The sequence below is a fragment of the Ursus arctos genome, unplaced genomic scaffold (genome assembly GCF_023065955.2).
Source record: "Ursus arctos isolate Adak ecotype North America unplaced genomic scaffold, UrsArc2.0 scaffold_13, whole genome shotgun sequence".
In the NCBI taxonomy this organism is placed as follows: domain Eukaryota; kingdom Metazoa; phylum Chordata; class Mammalia; order Carnivora; family Ursidae; genus Ursus; species Ursus arctos.
In genome coordinates, this window is record NW_026622797.1 from 18,954,117 (window position 1) to 18,977,002 (window position 22,886).

A 22,886-nucleotide genomic window follows, 5' to 3' on the forward strand; every position below is an offset into this window, starting at 1 on the left:
AAGTCAAGTCAAAGATTGAGAAAATATAATACATGTATCTGATGAAATCTCATATCCAGACAAATCAATAATAAAATACAAATGACCCAGTAAAAAATAGGCAAGAATTTGGACAGATATTTCATAAAACAGTACATATAAATGAACAAAAAAGTACAGGAAAAGAATTTTGAGGTCATTAGTCATCAGGAAAATGCAGTTTGAAACTATAATTAAATACTACTATGTAGCCATTAGAATGACTAAAATGTGAAAAATTATCAACACCAAATGGATCTCATATATTCTTAGTAGGAGTATAAAATGGCAAAATCACTTTGCAGTTTCTTTGGTAAAATCTCTTTGGCAGTTTCTTATAAATTAAATATACACCTGTCTTATCATCCAGCAATTCCATTTCTAGGCATAGACCTACAAAAAATGAAAATACATGTTCATAAAAACTAGTATATGTATGTTGATTGTATCTTTATGTGTAAGAGCGAGAGTTGGAAACAAACCAAGTGCCCATTAGCACATTAGATTAAATGAATTTTAGTATATTCATGCAATATAACAATCAGCAGTTAAAAGGAATAAACTGTTGATTCATGCAAGAACATGGACCAGTCTCATGCTGTGTGAAAGGATGGAGGCATAAAAGAAACCTACTGAATGATTTCATTTTTATAAAATTCAGGAGCAGGCCAGTTAATCTATGAGGATAGAAATCACACCAGTGGTTGCCTCTGAATGGAAAGTGGAACAGATTAGAAGAGAATGAGGGAAATTTCCAGGGTGAAGACAATGTTCTGTATCTTGATTGCATGAGGGTTACACGGGTATATCATGCAATTTTCTAAATTGTATCAAACTGCCATTAAAATCTATGCATATTGATGTAATTATGTAACTATGCTTCAATAAAAAGAATATTAAATGAAAGGATAAAAAGGATTAGAGAGAAAATGTAAATATTGAAGTTAGCCAAAAAAGCTTCAATATACAGATACTAGAAATGCTTGAAGAAAAAAACAAAGCAAGGAAATGAATTATACAGCTCAAGAAAATTTTCCTGAAACTGAAACAGATTTGTAACTACACATTGAAAATACTGACAGAGGAAAACCAATATGAAGACACATTCTAGTAAAACAACAAGACTTTATAGGAAATGGAAATATTTTATTTTGGATGTTTAGGAAAAAAAACAGCAGGTGTTTTATAAGGGAAAATAAATAATCATCAGAATTTGGGGCAGCAAAGCTTTATGTTAACTATAACTAGAAAGGCATGTTGAAGATACTTTAGGAAAACAAAATGTGCTCCCTGAATTTTATAGCCAGCAAAACTGACATTTGATATAAAGGTTGTAGATGAATAGTTTTCAATAAGCAAAAACGAAGCGACTATTTTTCCCATGAGTAAATCCCTGAAAAATCCACTCTGGGCTAAGCTTATGAGCTTCAGACTACCTAATAACTAGGAAGACATCATCATGAAGACAGGTAAGTATTAAATCCATCCTTAATTGTAGGACTAAGATTAAATGAGGGTTAAAAGGGAGAATATATAGCACGTAACGGCTATATACTCAGCGTTAGATACAGTAAAACCAGTTTAAAAGGGAGGGATGGAAAGATCAGAAGTGAACTACCATATTGAACTCTTTTTGAGTAATTAATTGGTTGTGATACTATTAGTAGTTATCCTAAGACACTTGTATGGCTACTGTGGAATAACATAAATATATACCTCTGAGACATTTTAATTCTACCATCTCCTGTTTCCTTGGAAACTAGGATTCTTCTTGTGGAATAAAGGAAATATATATGCATAGTAAATAACATATAAGCTATGAATTTCTGGATCAGAAAGGCTGAGAACAGCTTTACAGGCTTTAATAACTAAACACTTGATGGCATTAAGCTAAGGTAGCTTGTTTCACCCTATGACTTCTAGGGATCATCTTGTCATTTGAACTTAAATTTTCAAAGAGCCCATGGGTCTTCAGCCCCTTCACCCATCTTCACATCACAGAGGTCTGTGATCATTTCTAATGTTTGTTTCATAACTGCTTTTCTCTGCTTTTGTGTCTGATCAACCCCTACTCTTATAGATCAATCACGGTATAGATGTGCTGATACATTTAGTCTGGTAACAGCTCAAATCTTATAGGCTTTGGAGCCAAACCACTCTGAGGCACCTGCATATCTCTGTTTATTTTATAGGTCTTAAAATAGAATTTTGTGAGCAACCTCACTTTTACTTTTATTTCACTTCTTAATTATTTCTTTGGGATCTCTCTTTTCACTGCCACCTGCCAAAGCCCTAGGTCAGGCCACTGTAATCTCCCACCTGGACTCTGCAACAGGTTCCTCCCCGAGTCCAGAGTCTCGAATCTTGCTCCCCAGCACAACCTCTGCTGAGGGCAGAGTGCCGACTGTAAAATGCATGGCTCACGGACGGCAGGATGACCTTAGTGGATTTCCATGGTTCAGAGGGTAAGATCCAAGTTCCTAAGGCCTCTAACCAGACCCTGATCTGGTCGCAGCTGACCATTCCAGCTTCTTCTCATCATACTTTTCCTTCTTTCTTGCCTCCAGGCATCTTGGTATTGCTCCATTTCCTTCAGCCATGAGTATTTTTCCTGCTCACTGCTTTTACATTCGATCGCTTGACTGCTCTACTCCATTAGTCTCCCTCTGTCCCTAGCTAACCCCTTCTCTGCTTCAGAAGTCTTATTTAAATAATACTTCCTCCTGGAACATGGCCAGCCTCCATGCACTTGGACTGGTTAGCTCCCTCTAATGATACTCCGTAACACCTTGTATTTATTCTTACAAACACTCACTACACTTGTAATTACTTCTTTGATGTCTGGTTTCCTGGCTAGATTTTCACCTCCACAAAGGCAGGGGCTGGATCTGTTTTGCTCACCACTGTATTCCCTGCACGGTCCCAGTGCCGGGCACATACTAGGCACTTGAAAATCATTTGTTGAGTGAATGAGTCATCAGTGGTTCTCTTCCCAATCTTAACTGGTAATGTGTCAGGCCTTGAAACCGTGCTCACTACCAGAGCAAAAGTGATTTTATACTAGGATCAGCCCTGGAGTAACTTTTGACTTTAAACATTCAGAGCTAAATATTTTTTTTGTAAGAAATTACTGTCAGCCCTATTGGAAACATCCCCCCCCCCCCAATATGCTGTGGTATCTCTTGCCTCTACATCTTCTCACATACTGGTTCCTCTGCCTTCAACACTTTCCCTGTACCTTTCCCGACCACTGCTTGGTCTAGCTAACAGCAGCCATTATTCTTAGCTATCTTGGATCCCTGCCTGACTCCATCCATGATCTACACTAGAGGACTCTTCTATTATGTCTCTTGAACATGCTATCCCTCCTCTGTCCTAGTACTACACTCTGCCACATTGTCATTGTCAGGGTTTTTGCTGGTGTCCTCTGCTCCATTCGAAATTCTGTGGGGTCATAGACCATTCAATATTTCTTCACCGGTAAATTGTCCACAGTTTGTAAAGTAGTAAGCCCTCCATATTTTCTTAAGCAAAGGACTGAATTATGAAAACTTTATTAAAATGGCTTGAAATACTAAAGCTTGCAATAAGGCACTGACAGAATTAATGGCTAAAGTCACAGAGCTGGCGAGTGACATCCATCCATCCCTTCTGCTTCCTCACTGCCACCCCTGTCCTATGGTCACAAATCCGTCTATTTAAATCTTTGATCATGTATGTCTTTATTTTTTTTCTTTGTTAACACTTTCCCACTACCCATCCCATAGCCATCTAAGCCAAGTAACATAAGCAATACAAAATGGAAAATGATATTAAGTACCACAGTGTTTGAGAGAATTTACTAGGAGCAAAATAACTATATATTTTATAGCTGGAAAATCGGGGAAAGGAAAATAATTCCTTTTTTTTTTTAAGATTTTATTTATTTATTTGTCAGAGAGAGAGAGAGAGAGAGCACAAGCAGGGCAAGCAGCAGAGAGAGAGGGAGAAGTAGTCTCCCCACTGAGCAAGGAGCCAGACTCGATCCCAGGACCCTGGGATCATGATCTGAGCCAAAGGCAGACACTTAACCAGGCGTCCCAGGAAAATATTTCTTATTGATTTCTTTTAAGGAGTTGATTTTCAATATATTACACAGAATAGCTAGGGACTTGGCTTAATTTTGTTAGCAGTGGACTCCTCATTTATCTTGAAGAAAATTTGCATATAGGGTATTGTTAAGCTGCCTTAAATCATAGGAGGTTTCGTTTACCCCTTCTGAAACAAAATCAAATTATAGTCATATCATTTTCTTCTCCTATTCTAATAACCAATGTTAATAATAAGTAATATTTTATTGTTGGCCTGTAATTTATATGTATTTTAATTCATTTAGAAGACATTGTCCTAATTATCTATTTTCCTTTAACAAAACAAAACACCTTTCCCCCTCCTTTTCGTTCATCTTGAGGCAACTGAGCAGCATTTTATGGCCAGGATTCTTTATGGAGGTAGTCAAGACAGGTCTTTTTCTTTTTTTTTTTTTAATTTGTTTGATTCTATACTCCATACCTTTATAATAAATGTTGTGTCAGAGCTATGACATTTTCTTTCCCCTCCATTGGCATTCCTACTAGAATTTGGAATAATCACTCATGCTTTGCATAGAGAGATGACTGTCCTTCACCTCTTTAAATTGAGATAGACACATAAGCCAGGCTTAGCCAATCAGTTTCTGTGTTATGTAGAGCCACATGGGTAGAGAGAGTGAAAGCAGTCTCTTCGGATAGCTGGATCTATAACAACATATAGACTCAGAAGCACTTCGATGGACCATGAGGGCCCATGACATGGAGAGAGCAGATCTATGAGGAGAAGATGAAGGAGGCAGGCAGGGAGGAGACAGGAGGTGACCCTGAGACCTTTCTCCTCAGGAGCCCAACCCCCATGTGGCCCAGAAGCATTCCAAATCTCGTTACCGTGGGATATCTGAAAGTAGTCCTTATATTCTTTCCATTAAATAGCCCACCCCTTTTTACTTAGATTAGCTTAAGTTGGCTCCTATAATTTGCAGCCAGAGAGTTCTAATTAAGGAGCCTAAGGCTTTCTTCTCATGATCTGAAGCTTATAAATCCACTGTAATTTCTTCTTCTTATGTTCTTTATTCTGTAAGGCGTTAACACTTTTGCTCTTGAACTAGTTTACAAACATGTTGCTCACATGGTCTGCTTCCCTTTAGAGTAGGTAACACTTTACACTGGACGCTAACAGATGGAATGCAAATGACCTCATCTTTCTTTAGCCCTGGCCAAGCAGGGACAGGTTGCCAAGCCATGTCAGACAGGGTGTCCTTCCCCACACACATCTCACACTAAGTAACACTTGCATGCCTCCACTTTCAGCAGATACATGCTCTTCCATTCTACACAGCGTAGATATCATGAACCAATGATAATGCTGATACATACCGCCGGTTTCCAGAACTCTGTTTATAGGATGGTGTAATGCAGAGTCTTATGCTAGTATAGAAACTCCCATACATCGTCCCCTATTTTCATAATTTCAGTGTCACTAGCTAACAGCTGTTGAAATTTTACTATGTGGAAAATAAATTTGCTTAGGCTAGCTTAAGTTGGTTTCTGTAACTTGCAGCTTAAGAGTTCTAATTAGTGAGTCTATAGGCTCTGTTCTCATGATCTGAGAACATCCATGGTCAGGTTCAGCCTGCAGGTCTCCAGTGGGTCTTCCAATAGTTTCTTTCATTTAACACGTGACTATTACATAGAGTGGGGTGTATACTCAATAAACTTCGGACTCTAAATTTACCCATCCACCTGAATCACCACACTATACCATTTCCTATCATTCCCACTCACCCAATTTTATTGTAATGGTGTGTTATACCAATAAACCATGAACTTCTTGAGGGCAGTCTACATGTCTTATTCAGTTTAGTGAATGCATGAATGAATATATACATTATTGAGGTAGCAGACATAAACAGCTATTAGAGTGATGGTTTTATAAAAAAAAAAAACCCACAATGATTTTAGTCCCACCTCTTTCTCTTATAAAAATGGCTTGAGTTTTTCAAGCCTTAGTTTCTTTGCACAAATGTGTTATATGGACTTCTCTTGGGCCACTATGGATATTCATATGAAATATTCTGAATTCAGGGGCCCCTGGGTGGCACAGTCGGTTAAGCGTTCGACTCTTGGTTTTGGCTCAGGTTGTGATCTCAGGATCATGAGATCGGGCCCTGGGTTGGGCTCCCCATTTAGCACAGTCTGCTAAAGTTTCTCTCTCTCTCCCTCTGCCCCTCACCTCTCTCTCTCTCGCTCTGAAATAAATAAATAAATTTTTAAAAAAGCATATTCTGAATTCAGTTTAAAAACTATGTACTGTTAACATGAGGATAAAATATTAAGTTTGGGAACTTGAATATGGGTCAGTCATGCGAGTTTATTTGAATTTGAAAGGAATATAAAAGGTGACCTATATCCAAAAGGAACTATGTTCTCTTTGAAGCTGCAACATAATCTGCACCTTATGGTCTCAGTATAGAACTTGAAAACATAAAATATGAGTATTAAAAGGAGCTATTTCTGTGTTATTTGCAGAATGAGCATATTATTAACAGGAGGAAAAAGAAGCAAGAAAACAATGGTGACTGCAAATTTGCTGCGCCTGATGGGGGACAAGTTGCATCCATCCCCCCTTCGTCCTGTCATGCACCCCTTCGCCACATGTAAGCCCGTGGCCTCTGCAGCTGGTCCCTCGCAGCAGCAACTTCTCCACATGTGACAGACATACTGATTTCTCTGTTTTCATTCTAAATTACGGCTAATGTGCTTCTAGGTGACAAAATGTGGCATCTTTAAGGAAGTGAAGGCATTTTGCCTTGGTTTTTCAGGGGGTGTAAGTCTTTACCCCAAATAAAATGTCCTCCTGCTGGCAGGCTCAGGCGATATGACTGGCTGTCAGGGAGAGATCCAAGGATTTGCAGCTCCCTTTAATCATAGCTGAATAAAGGTACCTGCTTTAGCCCCAGCTGAGTCTGTCTCTGGATCCACAACATCCTTCTTTCTTCTACAAATGACTGCTACTTATTATCCATGAATCTTCTAGCTCTGCCAATCGTTCCAGGAAAGCACATGTTATTTTCCAGACTTTCCTTTACATGTCCCTTCTCAAATCCTATACTCAATATTTGTAAGTCCAGAGGTCTGATAAAATCAGTAATAAGGGCTGTATTTTTGGATTTTAATTAAAACTCCTATAAATTTCCAGCCTGATCTTTTTTATCTTTTGTTTTTTTCTAATGTCAAGCAACACACATGTAGCTAAGTGAGAACTAGTATCAAACACAACCAACATGTTCTTCAGGGCTGATGCTTCATTGGTCACAGAATTGTCAATAGATGGCAAATGACTGTTGTAATGGCACAGGTCTGGGTCAGGTGGCTCAGCATAAACCACATGATCTCTCTGTTATATTTTAATTTTAATTTCCTGTTGGCTCCTTTCTTAGATACAAACAAGCTTAAATCTCCTCTCTCTTATGTCACTCCTCCCTCCTTAAATACTATCTAGAATTTTAACTTCCTTTAATGCCAAACTCAGCTTATTGCAATAGAAATTCTACCCATATCACACCACTGAAACCATTCAGGATAACTATAGAATCTCCATCCTTGGGGAACCCAAGGATCCCAAGCTCTATCTTCTTGAAATAGTCTTTTATACACTGAATGGTTGTGTTCCCCACTCCCCAAATTCCTAAGTTGAAGTTCTAACTCCCAGTGTGATGTCATTAGGAAGTGGAGCCTTTGGGAGGTAATTAGGGTTACAAGACATTCTGACAGTGGGGCCCTCATCTGGGACTGTTCTTACAAAAATCAAGACCAAATAGCTCTCTTTCCCTCCTCTTCCCCTCTCCCTCTCTTTCTCCCCAAGCTTGCACAGAGAAGAAGTTATGTGAGCACACAGCTAGAAGGTGGCCATCTGCAACCCAAGGGGAGAGGTCTCACCAGAAACCAACCATTCTGATCTTGGAATTCTGGCCTCCAGAACTGTGAGAAAATAAAGGTCTGTTGTTTAAGCCCCCAGTCTGTGGGATTTTACTATGGCAACCAGAGCTGACTAAGACACAGTCTCTTCCTTGGTTTCCAGGATACTGCAGTCCTCCTGTTTCCCCCATTCTTTTCGAGTCCCTTGTGTTTATTGCCTTCAGGTTTTCTTTATTTATCTTATCTCTCAAGTGAAAGTGTTTCCTAATGTTCTTCCTCCTACTTTCTTCTTTTCTTATGTCATAACCACTCTTTTGGCCACTTTAAACATTCTGACAATTAAGCCTCAAATCTAGAGCTCTGGCTGAGACCTTTCTTTTGAGCTACTGACTTAAATTTCTAAATAACTTATGGCTGTCTCTGTTTGGAATGCCTTTACTGCATCTTCAGTTGGTAAGTCTGAAACCCAACTCATCAACATCTCCCCAGTACTACATCTGTATTCCGCCTTCATGCGCACTGTATTTTTCCAGTCACACAGGCTCAAATCAAGAGACTTATATTCTCGTTTTTTATTTCTTCCTTCCTCCCTGCAAAACAATAATCCAACCCTAATGAATCACGCTCAGAGAACTTTTTCATGTTCATACCTGGGGTCTGACTTTCACTCCACTGCTCTAAAACTGTCATTTGGGTTATCGTAGCACCCTATTAACCAGTCTCTTGGTAGTCACTCTCTTCCCATAGAGCTTACACATGACCATAAAACGTCATAAAAATCTTTAATGCACCTTGCAGTTTATACAAAAAATACCTAAGCTGCTGCTTAGAACATTGATCATTATCTATAATCTGTTCTCTTTCTGCAGGACAAATTTGCCCACCACTACACCTCTCCATGTACTCCATTCACACCAGATTCCATGGTGTGGCGGGAAAATGCATTCACATTTCTAAAGTTTCATTTACATGATATGCAAAATGGTCTCATCATAGCAGTTTCTCCTGTTGAAAAACATCCTGTCAGGCCAAGTTCAAATGCCACTTTTATTAAGAAATTCTGTCCTATCCTTCTGCAGATATGCTCCATTAGCTGGACCTAATTTCTTTCTTCCCTGACACTCAAAAAGTTATACTGTGGTATTATGGCCCCTAACCCAGTATAGTTAGTTATATTTTGTGTGTCTCCCTTACTATATCACAAGATCAGTACAGTCAATGCCTGCTTCTTATATCTTTTTTTATCCTCAATATCACCTAGCACCACATCAAGTACCTATGTCCTTTTAAGCTTACTGTTGAAACAATGACTGATTGAATAAATGAATGAACAAACCATTGATCCTCCGTAAATGTTCCTACCAAGTAGTAAAATTCTCTGACAGGTACTTAGATAAAATCTTCTGATATTTACTCTAAAAGCAAGGGAATAGTTACAATACTTTTGTTTTTTTAACAATACTTTTAAAGCCATTTATTGTATGATTATAGGAAAAATAATTTCAAAATGACAGATTTTCTCATTTACAAGCTTATTAGAATAGTAACTGAGTTCTTTCTATGAAAGAAAACATGTTATTTCTATTTGATTATGATGTCTGTTGGCTCCCTATCATATTTCCTTTCATAGTCAAAGGAAGAAAGACAAATTAAAAGGCATACCCAGGGCATAATCATGAATGCTGCAGGCTTAGTGACCTCTACTTGTGGACAAAAAAATGTTTCTAGCAGACCAAGAGGAAAATTTCCTCAGAGCATCATTCCATTTAGTATTTCACTTAGCTTTTGCACTCAGTAGAGACATCCATTCAAATGCTTAAGAAACACTTGCAAGAACATAATAATATTCTATTTATTTAGGAACCTATGCTTTTTAAAAAAGATTTTATTTATTTGAAAGGGAGAGAGTGCAAGCAGTGTGTGTGGGGGGGAAGCATAAGAGGAGGGAAAGGGAGGGAGAAAGAATCTCAGGCAGACTCCAAGTTGAGCATAGAGCACAGGGGCAGGACTTGATCTCAGGACCCTGGGATCATGACCTGAGCCGAAACCAAGAGTTGGTGGCTTAACCTACTGAGCCACCCAGGCACACCTAGGAACCTAGGTTTTAAAATTATTCCTTGCATCAATCTAATGCCTTTTTGTGATTGTAATTGTTTTTAATTTTGCATGCAAAAGGCCATGGGGTGAGCTGTCACATTTCAGCTCCATGTGCCATTAGATTGGCACTCATTGAGATTATTTACCCAGAAAATAACTAGAAGTGTTAGTTTGACATTTAGTCATTAATATACCTATTTTTTAAAAGAAGCATGTCATTTACATAATATTTTAATTTTTCAGTTACATAGTGTTAACTCATCTTCCTTAAAAGGAAGTGATAAGTAATTTGGATCTAAATAATTTACTCAATTATGAATGCCTAGGAATTTCTATATTCTATTGCCAAGAAAGAATTTTACCACTATCTTTATATGAGGTTAAACTTAAATATTTTCCTATCAGAATACATTGTTACTTCAGCTAAAGAAATTAGAGATGTCAAAGGCAATTATACTATTCAATCGATCTTCTAGGGTAGGATTATGCTTAGTTCGGCATCAAACTGTAAGTGACCCAAACAGCCAATTTATTGGTTTAACTCCTAAATTACATTTCAGAAAATGTAAAGCAAGTGCCTAGACCTTTGGTCATATTACATGGTTAACTGTAAATTAAAGTAAAAAACTGCAGAAGACTGCAAAAACAGACCCACGACTTCATCCCTCCCAAGTATCTCAGAAACAGCCTCTTACAAGGATGTAGTCAGACTTGCAACTCCTCACAATAATATTCAAACAGATAGATCAGTTGGAAGCCCTTCATTACAGCAGCTGTTCTGTGTTTATAGCTACATATGCAGACTGCTGAACACCCTCAGTGCACCATAAATGTAGGAATTACACATCCAGAATGGTAATAAACTCATCGGGTGATGTGCTCTCCAGAGTTTTCAGCCCCTTTGCTCCAGTTGGCAAAACTCTGCTAGATTTTAGTTGCTGTAGAAAAATATTAGATTGTTGTGGTTTTTGTAAGCTTGGAGACAAACCAGAAACACATAAAACAGCAATAAAAAAGGTAAAAAATAGGCAGTGAGATTATTATGATTTTAAAATTACAGTCTCATAGAGAGTTATAAGAGAAGCCACAGAAGAATAAATGAGAAAAATAAGTAAATAAGTGGCTGTGTTCCATAGAAGTTTAGCCTCAATTACTCTCTGTGGGTCAGCTCAGCTGTGTGGTACATCTTGCAGAAGCTACAGATCGTACTAAGAAAGCTGCATGCTATTAATTAGAAGTATATTTCCTACCACAATAATCTGAGAGTGTTGATAAATTACAGCTAATAGATAAGCAATTTATTGGTTAAACAGCACCTCCTAGAAATCCAATCCAATTTAGAACAAGCTGATTTCTCTCTTAAAAGCAGGATCCCAAATAAAATTTATTTCTAAATTCGTAATAGTGAAAGGGATATTCTCAGGCTTATAAGGAAAGGAGTTCCATCTGCAAGAAGATGATCAGAATGTACAACAACGCCTGGTTGCCAGAGGGTTGCTAAGCATTGTTAAAGTCGCATCAGCTTATCCCAGCAGCAAGCACTGTATAATATTCATCAGTCACTGCTATTGGACAGGTGCTTATGGAGTTCTATGTACAAGTGTACATAAAATCATTGGCAGAGCTTCCATAAATGCATATCCCTGGGTACCAACACAAGATATCCCCATCACACAGGTCTCTTCTTTCATTAAATGGTTAGAACAGCTTTCAGAAATGACCGTGACCAAAAATCACATGAAAGTTTCTGAAGAACCGTAATAAAGGCAGAAAAATCAGAAACATGGATGTGTGTAATGGTAGGTGGTAGAATGGAACTCTCATAAAGCCATATGACATGGGACAAAGGAAATCTCTTAATGACTACAAACATCCCAGCTTAAAGAGTGTTTTCTCCTTTCTCATTGTGCTTCTTCCCACTCCTTCCCTCTTAATGAAAATTGTCATGACCCCATTTTACATCTGGACTCTGTGGCTATGGTCTATTATTTTTTCTCATTTCATGGCACTGCTCATTTGCCTTCATGCTTACTGATGAGTCCCTGCCAGAGGGCTGCTTCTGATGGCATGCTGGCTAGCATGAAAACCCAGGCAAGGGGAAAAAATGACTAAGCAAGTTTTATCAGTGTCTTATAATAGAACTTGAAATGGATATGGCAATGAGTAAGCATGCATTATGAACTTAATCCTTAACATGAAAAAATTATTATTTATTATTTGAAATAATAATAATACCATGGATTAAAAAAATTTTTTTTCCATAGACTCCTTCATCTGATCCTCAAACCAATTATATGATCCCTGTAAAAGATGTCCATGGTACTGCTTGGCAAGTAAAGATACAAAACACAGAGGTTTAAGGCATGTATGCTTTTTGACATAAGATGAGAAATTTCATGCCAGTTAAGACCTAGGCAAAGAATATCTAACTAAATAGAATTACACTTTCAAGTCACAGAATTTCACAGTGACTGAGTTTCCTCCCTTATAAAATGGGGGAAAATAACACCCATTCCCCTTGTCTTGCTGGCTTGTTCAGGTGGGTGAAAAACATACAACAATGTATATATTATAATTATTTGTACTAAAATTCTTTACTTTAAAAGGATTGTTTTGGAAAGAAAAATTAACACTCCTAATGGGGAAAATTGAGCAATTTTTGGATGGTCAATTACCTTTAGAACTTCTAGCATCCGTGTCATTTTGGAGCTCCTCACCTTTATCTAGTTTCTTATTTCTTTTGGTGTTTTATGGCTCAGAAACAAACCATTCTGGGTGTGACCTTGCAGTGAAGGTAGCAAAACTCACATGTAGCATTATGGAACATCTTTATTAAAATCCATTTAATAAAATGCCAATGATTTTATGTACACTTGTACATAGAACTCCATAAGCATCTTATTTATTAAAATCAATAAATAAGAGGGGCATAGGACTGTTGCTTAAGGGGGGAACTTATTTCAGGACAGACTTGCTGCTAGGTGCATTCAAATTACAAAATAGTCAAATTTCCCCAGGTGCTTAATTTCCTTCCTTCCAACCCATGATAAGAAATGGTGAGACTCCAGAGTGATAAAAATAACTCAGAAACTTTATTCAATCATAGTCTAAACTAGAAATTAGAACTAGAGTTTGCGTTTCAATCCCGGACCTCAGAGATGTGTTGATGTTCCATAAAGGCGAGGACCCATGTGAAAGGAAAAAGTTATTAGCAGAGAAGAAGCTGAAGGTTCTAGGTAAGAATAGAGATATGCTCAGCTGGTTGTCGCTTCACGATCCTCGCTTTTTCAAAGGAATGAAAACAAAGAAGACCTTAGTATTCCTACTGCAAGAGAATGTGAAATTCAGAAAAAAGGAGAAAAGATTAAGAAAGGAAATGCAAACCGTTGGGGAAATGGAAGAACATGATTTAGTCAAATAGAAGCAAAGAGAAAAGAGAGAGGAGTAGGTAAAGCCGGGTCAGATAACTCACTTGGCATTCCCTGCCCCTGGTTTCTTTCTTCGGAAAATGTTGAGGAAAGTGTTGGAGCGGCAGGGCAGCTTGCCATCGCCAACATGCATGCGGACTACATCAGAGGTGGTGAAGGCACTGCGGACATTCCTCTCGGGCTTGGCAATAATGATGTACATCTTGGGAGTGAACATGCACCCCAGGGCCACCGTTACACTGAGGCTCACTGCAAAGCAGGTGGTGATGATCTTGTAGTTGCTCCCAAAATAAATGGGCACAAAAGCCAGCCAGATGATGCAGGTGGTGTACATGGTGAAGGCGATATATTTGGCCTCATTGAAGTTGGCGGGCACGTTGCGGGTCTTGAAGGCATAATAGGTACAGCTCATGATGAGGAGTCCATTATAGCCCAGAGGGGCCACCACACCCAGGTTGCTGGTATTGCAGATAAGGTAAACTTCCTTGATACTCGGGTAGGACAGAATGGGCATGGGGGGCTCCATGATGATCAAGGTTACCACCAGGGTGAGCTGCACACTAATCAGAATTGAGGCAATGATCACCTGGGCCCAGGCACTCATGAACCTGGGCTTCCGGGTGCAGATCTTCTTCTTGCTGCCAGCTAGGATGCGTGCAATTCGGTTGGTTTTGGTCACTAAAGCAGAGTAGCACATGGCAGAGGAGAGGCCAACCAGAAGGCGCTGGAGGTAGCAGGATGTGGTGGTAGGTTTGGCAATGAGAGTAAAAGGGCACACATAACCGAGGAAGATGCCAGCTAGGATAATGTAGCAGAGCTCCCGACTGGAGGATTTGACCACTGGTGTGTCCCGGTACAGCACAAAGATGAGGGTAACAAACAAGGTGACAAGTATGCCCAGGCAGGAAAAGGCGATGGCTATGATGGATTCTATGTTGCTCCACTCAAGATAGCGCACAGGAATAGGTTCACAGCCTGTAATGAGAAAGATAGTTTTGTGTTTTTTTTTTTCATTTTTTCTTTTCAAGTAGGCTTCACACTCAGTGTGGAGCCAGATGTGGAGCTCGAACTCACAACCCTGAGATCAAGACCTGAGCTGAGATCAAGATTCAGATACTTAACCAGCTGAATCACCCTGGTGCCCAAAGAAAAACAGTTTTATAATCCAAGAGTTCTGCTGATCACTAATAACACTGCTTACTGGTTACCAGAGGCATAGCTATGTTCACATCTTCCATATTTTGTGTTATTTTAATTATTTTTTTAAATGCCTCATTATTACACAATAAATATACACCATTGTCTTGTCAAGACAATTGTGTTCCCAAACCTGGTCTCATCACAAGACTAATGCGACATACTTGAGCCTATAAAAGTAATCTTTTCTCCCAACACCAGCTTTATAAATGGATGCCACTCTGTGGGTGGAACTTCGTTCTACACTTTCAGAAAAAGAAAAAGAAGGAAGCTAAATTGTGTTTCCCGGGAAAGTTAAATAGTGATAATGTAATAGAATAAGTAAGTAAGAAATACACTAACAAAATTTTTATTTTCACATAGCTATTGTCCAGAGGTAAGTCCAGCTCATAGACAAGTACTATTTTGGCCAGCAGTGTTTTAAACATAAATTTTAATTGAATTCTATAGAAGATTCTGCACTTTCCCATTTATTGCATATTACTCACTTTGTCTCACCCCTTGAGTTACGTGCGATCCATCTGTGGTATCTGAGGGCTTTGCATTATCAACTTCTATCAGACATACCAGGAAAGGATGAAATAGCCTGTCACCCATCTCTTGAAAGGAGAGATGTTCCTAAATACCTGGCTTTCTTTTCCCTCAGATGGAGAATAAAGTCTTTTTTGTATTTCATGGACAGAGAGAAATTTGTCAGGTCCTGGAGACAACCTTTCGTAGAACTTTGTGTTTGGTCTGGGCCAGTATTTCCCAAATTGTGAGAATAAAAATATGTCCATCACTCTAAGAAAAGACTCATCGTTCTACAGCCATGGGAACAAGAACCATCACCACCTGTTTTACTCCTGTTCAGTCAACAACAGCTTCCCTCAAAGAACATGGTTTCTGCAAGCCAATCAGTCAGTGTCACCCCTTGCTTCTCATAATCACCCAAGTAAGAACAGACTCAATGCAGTAAACGAGCTCCAGCCATTCACAAGCACACAGTCTTGACTGATCACAGCGGCCCCTCCCTCTTGTGTGTCAGGGGCTTATCTATGTCAAAGTCTCACCTTTCTGGGAGAACTTCCGCTTCCTCTAAAAAGTCACATTTTAATCCTAAATCTTCTCATTTCCTTGATAAAGTTTAGAAAAATGATTAGATAGGTAATTTAGAATAACAAGAACTATTATGGGGGGGCTTTTGATAGAACATTTTCAATGAATTAAAATATTTAAGAGGGCTACAAACAAATGAGATAAAATACTGAATAGTCAACACTCAGCTTTTTAACTAGCATACTGAGCTTGCTAAATAAAATTCAAATTCCAATGTAGTCTTTGTCAAGGCCTTTACAACCTTCTGAAAGCTAACCCTCTTTTCATTCCTTTTTCTATGCAACTTTACCTGGTTTTGTAAATGAGCTAATCTGTCCTTAGAGCTTTCCTTAGAAAAAAATACCACATTTTATATTTCTAGAACACAAGTCAGATCAATGAAAGCTGAATTAAAACCCTGGTCTAGAGCCAATTAAGAGATATAATTAATGATTTTCCTAAACCTCAGGGATACAGGCAAAATATTTTCTGTAGAATTCAGGATTTTTATTAGATACTTATTGTCCTATACTACAGATATGTACCAGTTAATTCAATTAATTGTTAGCCTCATGGAGGAAAATGTTTAAAAACAGCATATTAGAAAAGAGAAGATTTAAATAACCTAGTAGTATAAAGTTTAAAAAATAGAAAATGCATTATATAAGGCAATTTTGAAAGCGTTTCTCTCAAAAAAGATGCAAAATTATAAACTAAATACAGATAAAAGATAGACTTCATGACATCTTCAAACAATACTGAGGTAGATTCAACACCTGACAAGAAAAACTATACCTTTGTTTTGTAAAAGGGCTCAGACCTGAATGAGGGGAACCAAACAGAAGAAAATGTTAAACTATAAAATTACTAACTTAGAAAATATCCAGTATGTGACTAGATATTTCTAGATAGACTTAAAAAAGTAAATAAGCTAGAAATCAATATAGTTGTGGATCTTTAGGTAAAACAACTAAAAGAGCCTCTATTCTCTATGATTTGGGAACCTGTAGATAGGGAAACCTATAGATCCTTCAAACAGAAGTGTCATTTAAGGGACCAGTGTCTCACATTAGCTAAAATTCAGGACTACTATTTGAAGTCTGTCCAGTGACTTAACTCCATGGCAAACACTGATACCCAAGAACTCCTTGTCCTTCCTCTGAACTCCCAAGGGAGGCAATACCTGATATAGGTGTCTTTATGTCCACCAGTAATTTCACTATTCACAGAACATCAGATAAATTGGTTTAATAAAACCACAGAAATGGTGAAAATCTTTAATAATCTTATGCCCCAACTCACAACTGGTATTTGAGATTATTGTTAGAAGGGTACATTATTCTCCGTGACACAAAACCCACAATTTTAATAGGTAGGATTAACTTCTAGACAAAATGTACTATGGTTCCCTACAGATGATCAAATTATGACTGCTCTAGTCATGAAAATACCTATACTATGTATAATTTTAAAAATTATCTAAGGAATATTGTTAGCCCCAAAATCCTTATGGACAAAAGAAATAGGAAGGTGGATTGGAACAGAGCACATAAACATATAGATTATCATATGTACCTAGATTGTCATAAATCTTTCTTTTTTTTGTGTAAATATGAAAATGATGCACCATAATCTAGATGTATTAACAGCACAGCACATATCAAAGAACCATAGCTCATTGTGGTAGGTTCACAGTAAAAAAAAGGTGCCGTTTAAAGTTATAGCTACTATAAAAATACTTAGAAATACAATAGAAATATTTCAGAGATTATCATGCTAAGCAGACTGCTCTGACTAAAAATCCTAACAAAAGCATCTCATATAAAACAAATAATTTATGTCTGTAACAAATCCATGAAGAAGTTCAAGTATTCAATTATAGATATAAAAATGTGGCCAGAAAAGAAGTGCTTAAAAGAAATTCCAGAAATTTCATGATTGTATTGTAAGATTCATGAAGGTAGTATCTGACAAAACCAAATGGCTATCTGATAGTACCAGATGAAATATCTACTAGGCATTTGATAGAATCCTGATGGAAAAAATGAAAGAATTCATTTCAGTAGGGACAAGTTGGCCACAAAATTAAACACTATTGGGGAACAACTTCTGGGATAGCAGATGTGGCCAGTTCATGCTTTATTTGTAATTAAATCAATTAGGACAATTGTAAAGGTGGAGGCACTAACTGAAACAATTGCAAAAGAACTTTTGAGTTACTCCAAAGGGATTGTATACAGTGTTCTCCGTCTATGGTTTATGAATATGCACTAGTTTAAACAGTGTGTTTATTTTGCAGATGGGCTGAAACATTCTGTTGAAAAGCCACAATACTTACAAAGGCTAAAATATGATTAGATTTTGTGGTCTTAGTGAGCACATTCCAATTGGTCAATCTAGTGATATGGGAACATCTTCAGTGGAACACTTTTTCATTAATTTAAATTATGCAAGTCTGTCTTCATTCCCAACCCTCTGGACAAATAATTAAGGAACCTTAATATTGTTGAAGTTTACACCCCTTAGTGATTTTAAACTGAGGTTCTGCAGAGAGCCTTCAGAAGCTGAAGGCCCATAGAAGTTGACTGTTAACTGAAGAAGTTTATAGCAAGCTGATGACTATACAAAGGTCTTCTGTGCAAGATCATCTGAAGAAGATTCTTATGTAATCATACTTTCCTTTGTATACTTTCTTATTCATACTTCTTTACTGATTTAAAACTATATAAATTCGAGTTTGTCTTTAGCGTTCTCCTTACTACTAATTAAGTATTTGCCTAAACCTATGTTTTACTAGACAATCATTAGCTCAATAATTCAATTATATCAAGCTACTGTTAGGCATATCATACTAACTTTCAATAATGATACTTTTTGCATATGCAAAGATTCCACAAGTTCAGATATTTGACCGGACTCAGGAGATTCACAGAATACACTCGTGGAATATTTTTACTTAAAGGCAAAACGTATAATATAGTAAGAGAAAGACAGTGCAGGTAAGCACCAAGGGGCAAAGAGATATCCCGGTGCAAGCTCTCTAAGATGCTTACTCTCACAAGGGTACACTTCATCTTTGAATTGACAGCTCAAGGCAGAAGTTCCCAGTAAAGTCTTTTTATGACCTTCAAGTCATATGGGCAAGTCAGCCTATCTAATATGTCAGCTGAAATCCATCAGTAAACAAACTGGTTTTGGTTGTCACCAGTGGAGTTTCAAACTCTGAACTGCATATTATAAATATCAGTCCCCTTAATGTAGCCAAGAGTCAAAGACAGGTAGGTACTGAGGCATCTCCACAGATAATCAGAGTCGTCCAAGCCTAGCTGTAAACTAGGCCTAATCTACGCAGTGTTCTATACACAAATGTTAGAAGGAGATATAAGTATGCTGTGCTGTAACAATAGCATTATGTCAACAACACCCCAAAACAATATACTTACAACTCTACTGTGATTGCTTTATTTCTTGTGACGATCCTAGATTCTTTTCCCTAAGGGGAAACCAGACTTTTCAATGCCAATCCAGAACCACCCAAAACAGAATCACCTGAGGATAGGGACTGATCATTTATATTTTGAACCGGCTTTGTTTTCTCCTTCTTTTTCTTCTTTCCTTTCCTTGTTATTTGTAGACATCCTAAATTTGAGAAGCATTAGCTTTGATTCCTTGAAACAATTAGTTGTAATATCCATATTGTCCATATATGCAATATAATATGTAATGTATTTTTTGTCCTGTTCTGAGGTTTAAAGAGTTGTCTAACCCCCAGATGTGTTTGGGTGTCTCAAGCCTGGAAGGAATGGGAGTTAACTTCAACCAGTGGTGAAGACTGTCCTGGCCCTACCTGACCCCCAGCACCCGAAAGCAAAAGCCTTTATGTGAGTTGTGCATACTATATCTAAAGCCTCGAAAACTTAGGGACCTGGCAGTATCTGTAGTTACAGTTTTCCCAGAGAATCCAGAGCTATCAGATAAGTCCATTTCCTTCAAGCAGACTACAAATTACTGAGCAAAATCCAAGAGAAGTGATAATAACTCTGATGTGAGGAACAGGAAGTTACTCTTGGTTTTTTAAACAAATATTGGTTCATTGGAGGAAACTACAATTTAATATTGGATTTCTTCCTAATTAGGTTAAGACAAATTTAATCTGAATCAAGAAATAAAGTCCACAGTTATTCTACCCAAAAGGTCTTCAGACATTTTAGCAGTAACAATAATACTTCATAATCAATAAAGCATCATCAAAATGCTTTCTTTAATGTTATTACATTAATATCAATTACCTACAAGGAGAAATTCTGTTTCAGGGTCAGTGTTTAACTCAAATGTCACCTTCTGTGAAGGCTCTTCTCTTCACAGGGAAAAATAATTGCTTTTTTCTCTGTGTTCACATGACATTTTATACATACTCCTGTTGTAGGATTTAAAATTGATGTTTACATGTCTAGTTTCATAGGAAGTTCTTTCCCAGGTTATAAACTTTATTTCATTCACCTATATGTTTCCAGTTTCTCAAAAAAATGCTCACAAAGTAGGTGTTAATGTATAATATAAACTTAGGTAAATGAGTAGATAATGTAAGAGATCATAGCAACTGTTGGGATGGGGAAAATAGTAAAAATTAATTAATTCCTATAACTTTATAATATTTTCTATGTTTAATGATAAAATTTAGTGGAGTGGTGGCTTTCTGAGGAATCCTCTTTTGCTATTTGACTTTTTAAAAGAAATAAGTAGCATCAGGTTACATATAATTGGCTTATGAATTGTTAAACTACTGTCAAGTTTTATATTGTGGCAGAAGAGATCCCTGTTTATGCATCATAAGAAATAAAGTGTGAAATTTAAATGCTGAATTAAAATGTACATTTTCCCAAGAAGAAAATATGAGAAACTTATTAACAGGTTCAGAAATTGCTTCCTCTAAGTAATATATAATTTTTTTCTTTATAGCCAACAAACAATATATTCTAATGAAAACAATAATGCATTTATAAACATGTGTTTAATTCATTAATATTAGAGTCTTTGGAGCATATATGCAAAGTAGCTGGCTCATAAAATAATTTCATGTGTATTAGCAAACTTTACCTTCAGTAAAAAACACCGTTTCCTAAAGAAGAATGATTTCTCATTTTAACTAAAATTCAGTAAAAAAAAATCCACCTGTGAAAACAAAACACCTACTTAAAGGCTATGCATTTACTCCTCTGAGTATTTTTACTGGTTTTTGGTATTCTCTGCCTGTGGGTTTTCTCTTTTCACAACTACTGCTACCATGGCAACACCCAACAACACATTGCCATGTAGTGCACACTTGCTCTGAGCCTGACATGGCACCAAATGAGTGGCAAATGAGACCTCATTGTCCATTCATGTGTAAGACTGAAAGGAATCCAGAAATGACAGGTGTCATTAAATCTAAGTATAAACTAATCAGAGATGCGTATTCCGAAAGACCCTAAACATAAGATTTGCACAATAATCAAATACATGATCCAAAAGTAGCCACTTGCTTGTTGCTATTAGAATAGGACGGTCTGAGTTGTTGCTTGGCTCAACTCATTTGAACACTAACGTGACTTTGACACATGTGATGGATGATAGATTAAATATTTTAGAAAGATAATCACATTAAAAATCTACGTATAGTGAAGGAGGATATTTTTTATGCCTTACTCACTCAAAGAGCCTTAAATCAATGGTGATCATCCTCAGTGGGCAAGTGGGCAAAAAACATACCCACAATGGAAGATCTCACAATGGAATAAAATATATGACTGAGTTCAATTATTATAACATATTGGATCTTTTGAAAACGTTTTTTGTACTGTAATGTCTTAAAATAGGATAGAAGTTCTTTACCAGGTATCAGATAAGCCCCAATCAAAGTAAAAATGGAGCAGTAGGAAAAGTTTCAGGAAGCCCCAAAAAATGTAGACTAGAGAAAAATTCTTACACCTTAAAGCCAGGGCTTCTGATTTCTAAAATCAACCTGAGAAAGCCTAGCTTTGTCTTTGAGCCTCTTCCCAGTCAGCTGTCGTCTCAGTCAAATAGCAGAGAGGACTGACTAGTAAGTCAACCCCCTTTTGATACAAAAAGGCCCAGCAGGAATCACACACTATGAAGGAGAATAAAGACATGAACAGAGGCACAGCATGAGTGGGAGAGAAGCCTTGTTGTCCAAAAGTGGCTGGAAAAGCTTTTCCAAGCCACTCTATTGCATGCAACCAGGAGATAAGTTAGACCCAGGATAAAAACCCTGGCGTCTCTATTAACCAAACGCACCGACCTGGATGAACTTAGGTAAGTCCCTTCTTTCTATTTCTCTCAATAGAACATTTATTAGACAGCTATTATGTTCAAGGCACTAGACTATGAGCCAGAGAGTAATGTTCCTCACAGGATGGGACAGGAACCAGGTGCCTCAGAATTTGCTGGGTCCCATCTCAGAACTAGTGAACAGGAATCTCTGCAAGTAGGTAATACCTGGGTAATTTTTAGGCATTTAAAGTTGAAAACCAGTTTTCTGTGACAGAATAAAAATATGAGTGAGATACAGTTTTTATCTTCAAATGTATTCTAATCTAACTTCCTCTTCTTTCAAAAAGGTTTTTGTACTAAATTTCTTAAAGCTTTCTGACACTCATTTTAGATTAACTTTTTCTAATAAGATTACCATTTTACAAGGTACTTCCACTAAATAAGTAAAATTTTCATTATGTGACCTGGTTCTACTTACCCGGCTGTTTTTGATGTGTTCTGAATAAGTCATACAATTTCTTAGTTGCTATTCTTATTTGGGAACCGATGAAAAAGTAAAAAACAATCAGAAATGTTACCCTTCCTAATGATTTTCAACAGCACCCAGGGAAGCAGAGGATCAGGAGTTAGTGAACTGAGCTCTGCTCCTAACTATTTGCATGACCCTGGGCACACAAGGACAGCTCTTTAGGCCTCAGCTTCCCTTTTCTAAAAGGAGGGATGAGATTACTTAAATGACAAGGTCTGTATGTACTCGGACGACAGTTTCTATGGCTCTATTAGTCTTAAAATTTGTGCAAAGTATTTGTGA

The 22,886-nt window shown here is 37.4% G+C and overlaps 1 protein-coding gene across 3 annotated transcripts in view; it reads right to left on the bottom strand.

The window, feature by feature from the left end:
- Positions 1 to 22,886, bottom strand: part of GRM1 (glutamate metabotropic receptor 1) — a 390,861-nt gene that overhangs the window by 21,978 nt on the left and 345,997 nt on the right. For all 3 annotated transcript variants that reach the window (XM_026504989.3, XM_026504990.3, XM_026504991.3), the window contains exon 7: positions 13,576 to 14,506. In XM_026504989.3, the coding sequence (XP_026360774.1) occupies positions 13,576 to 14,506 (931 nt within the window). The remainder of the gene's footprint in view (positions 1 to 13,575; positions 14,507 to 22,886) is intronic.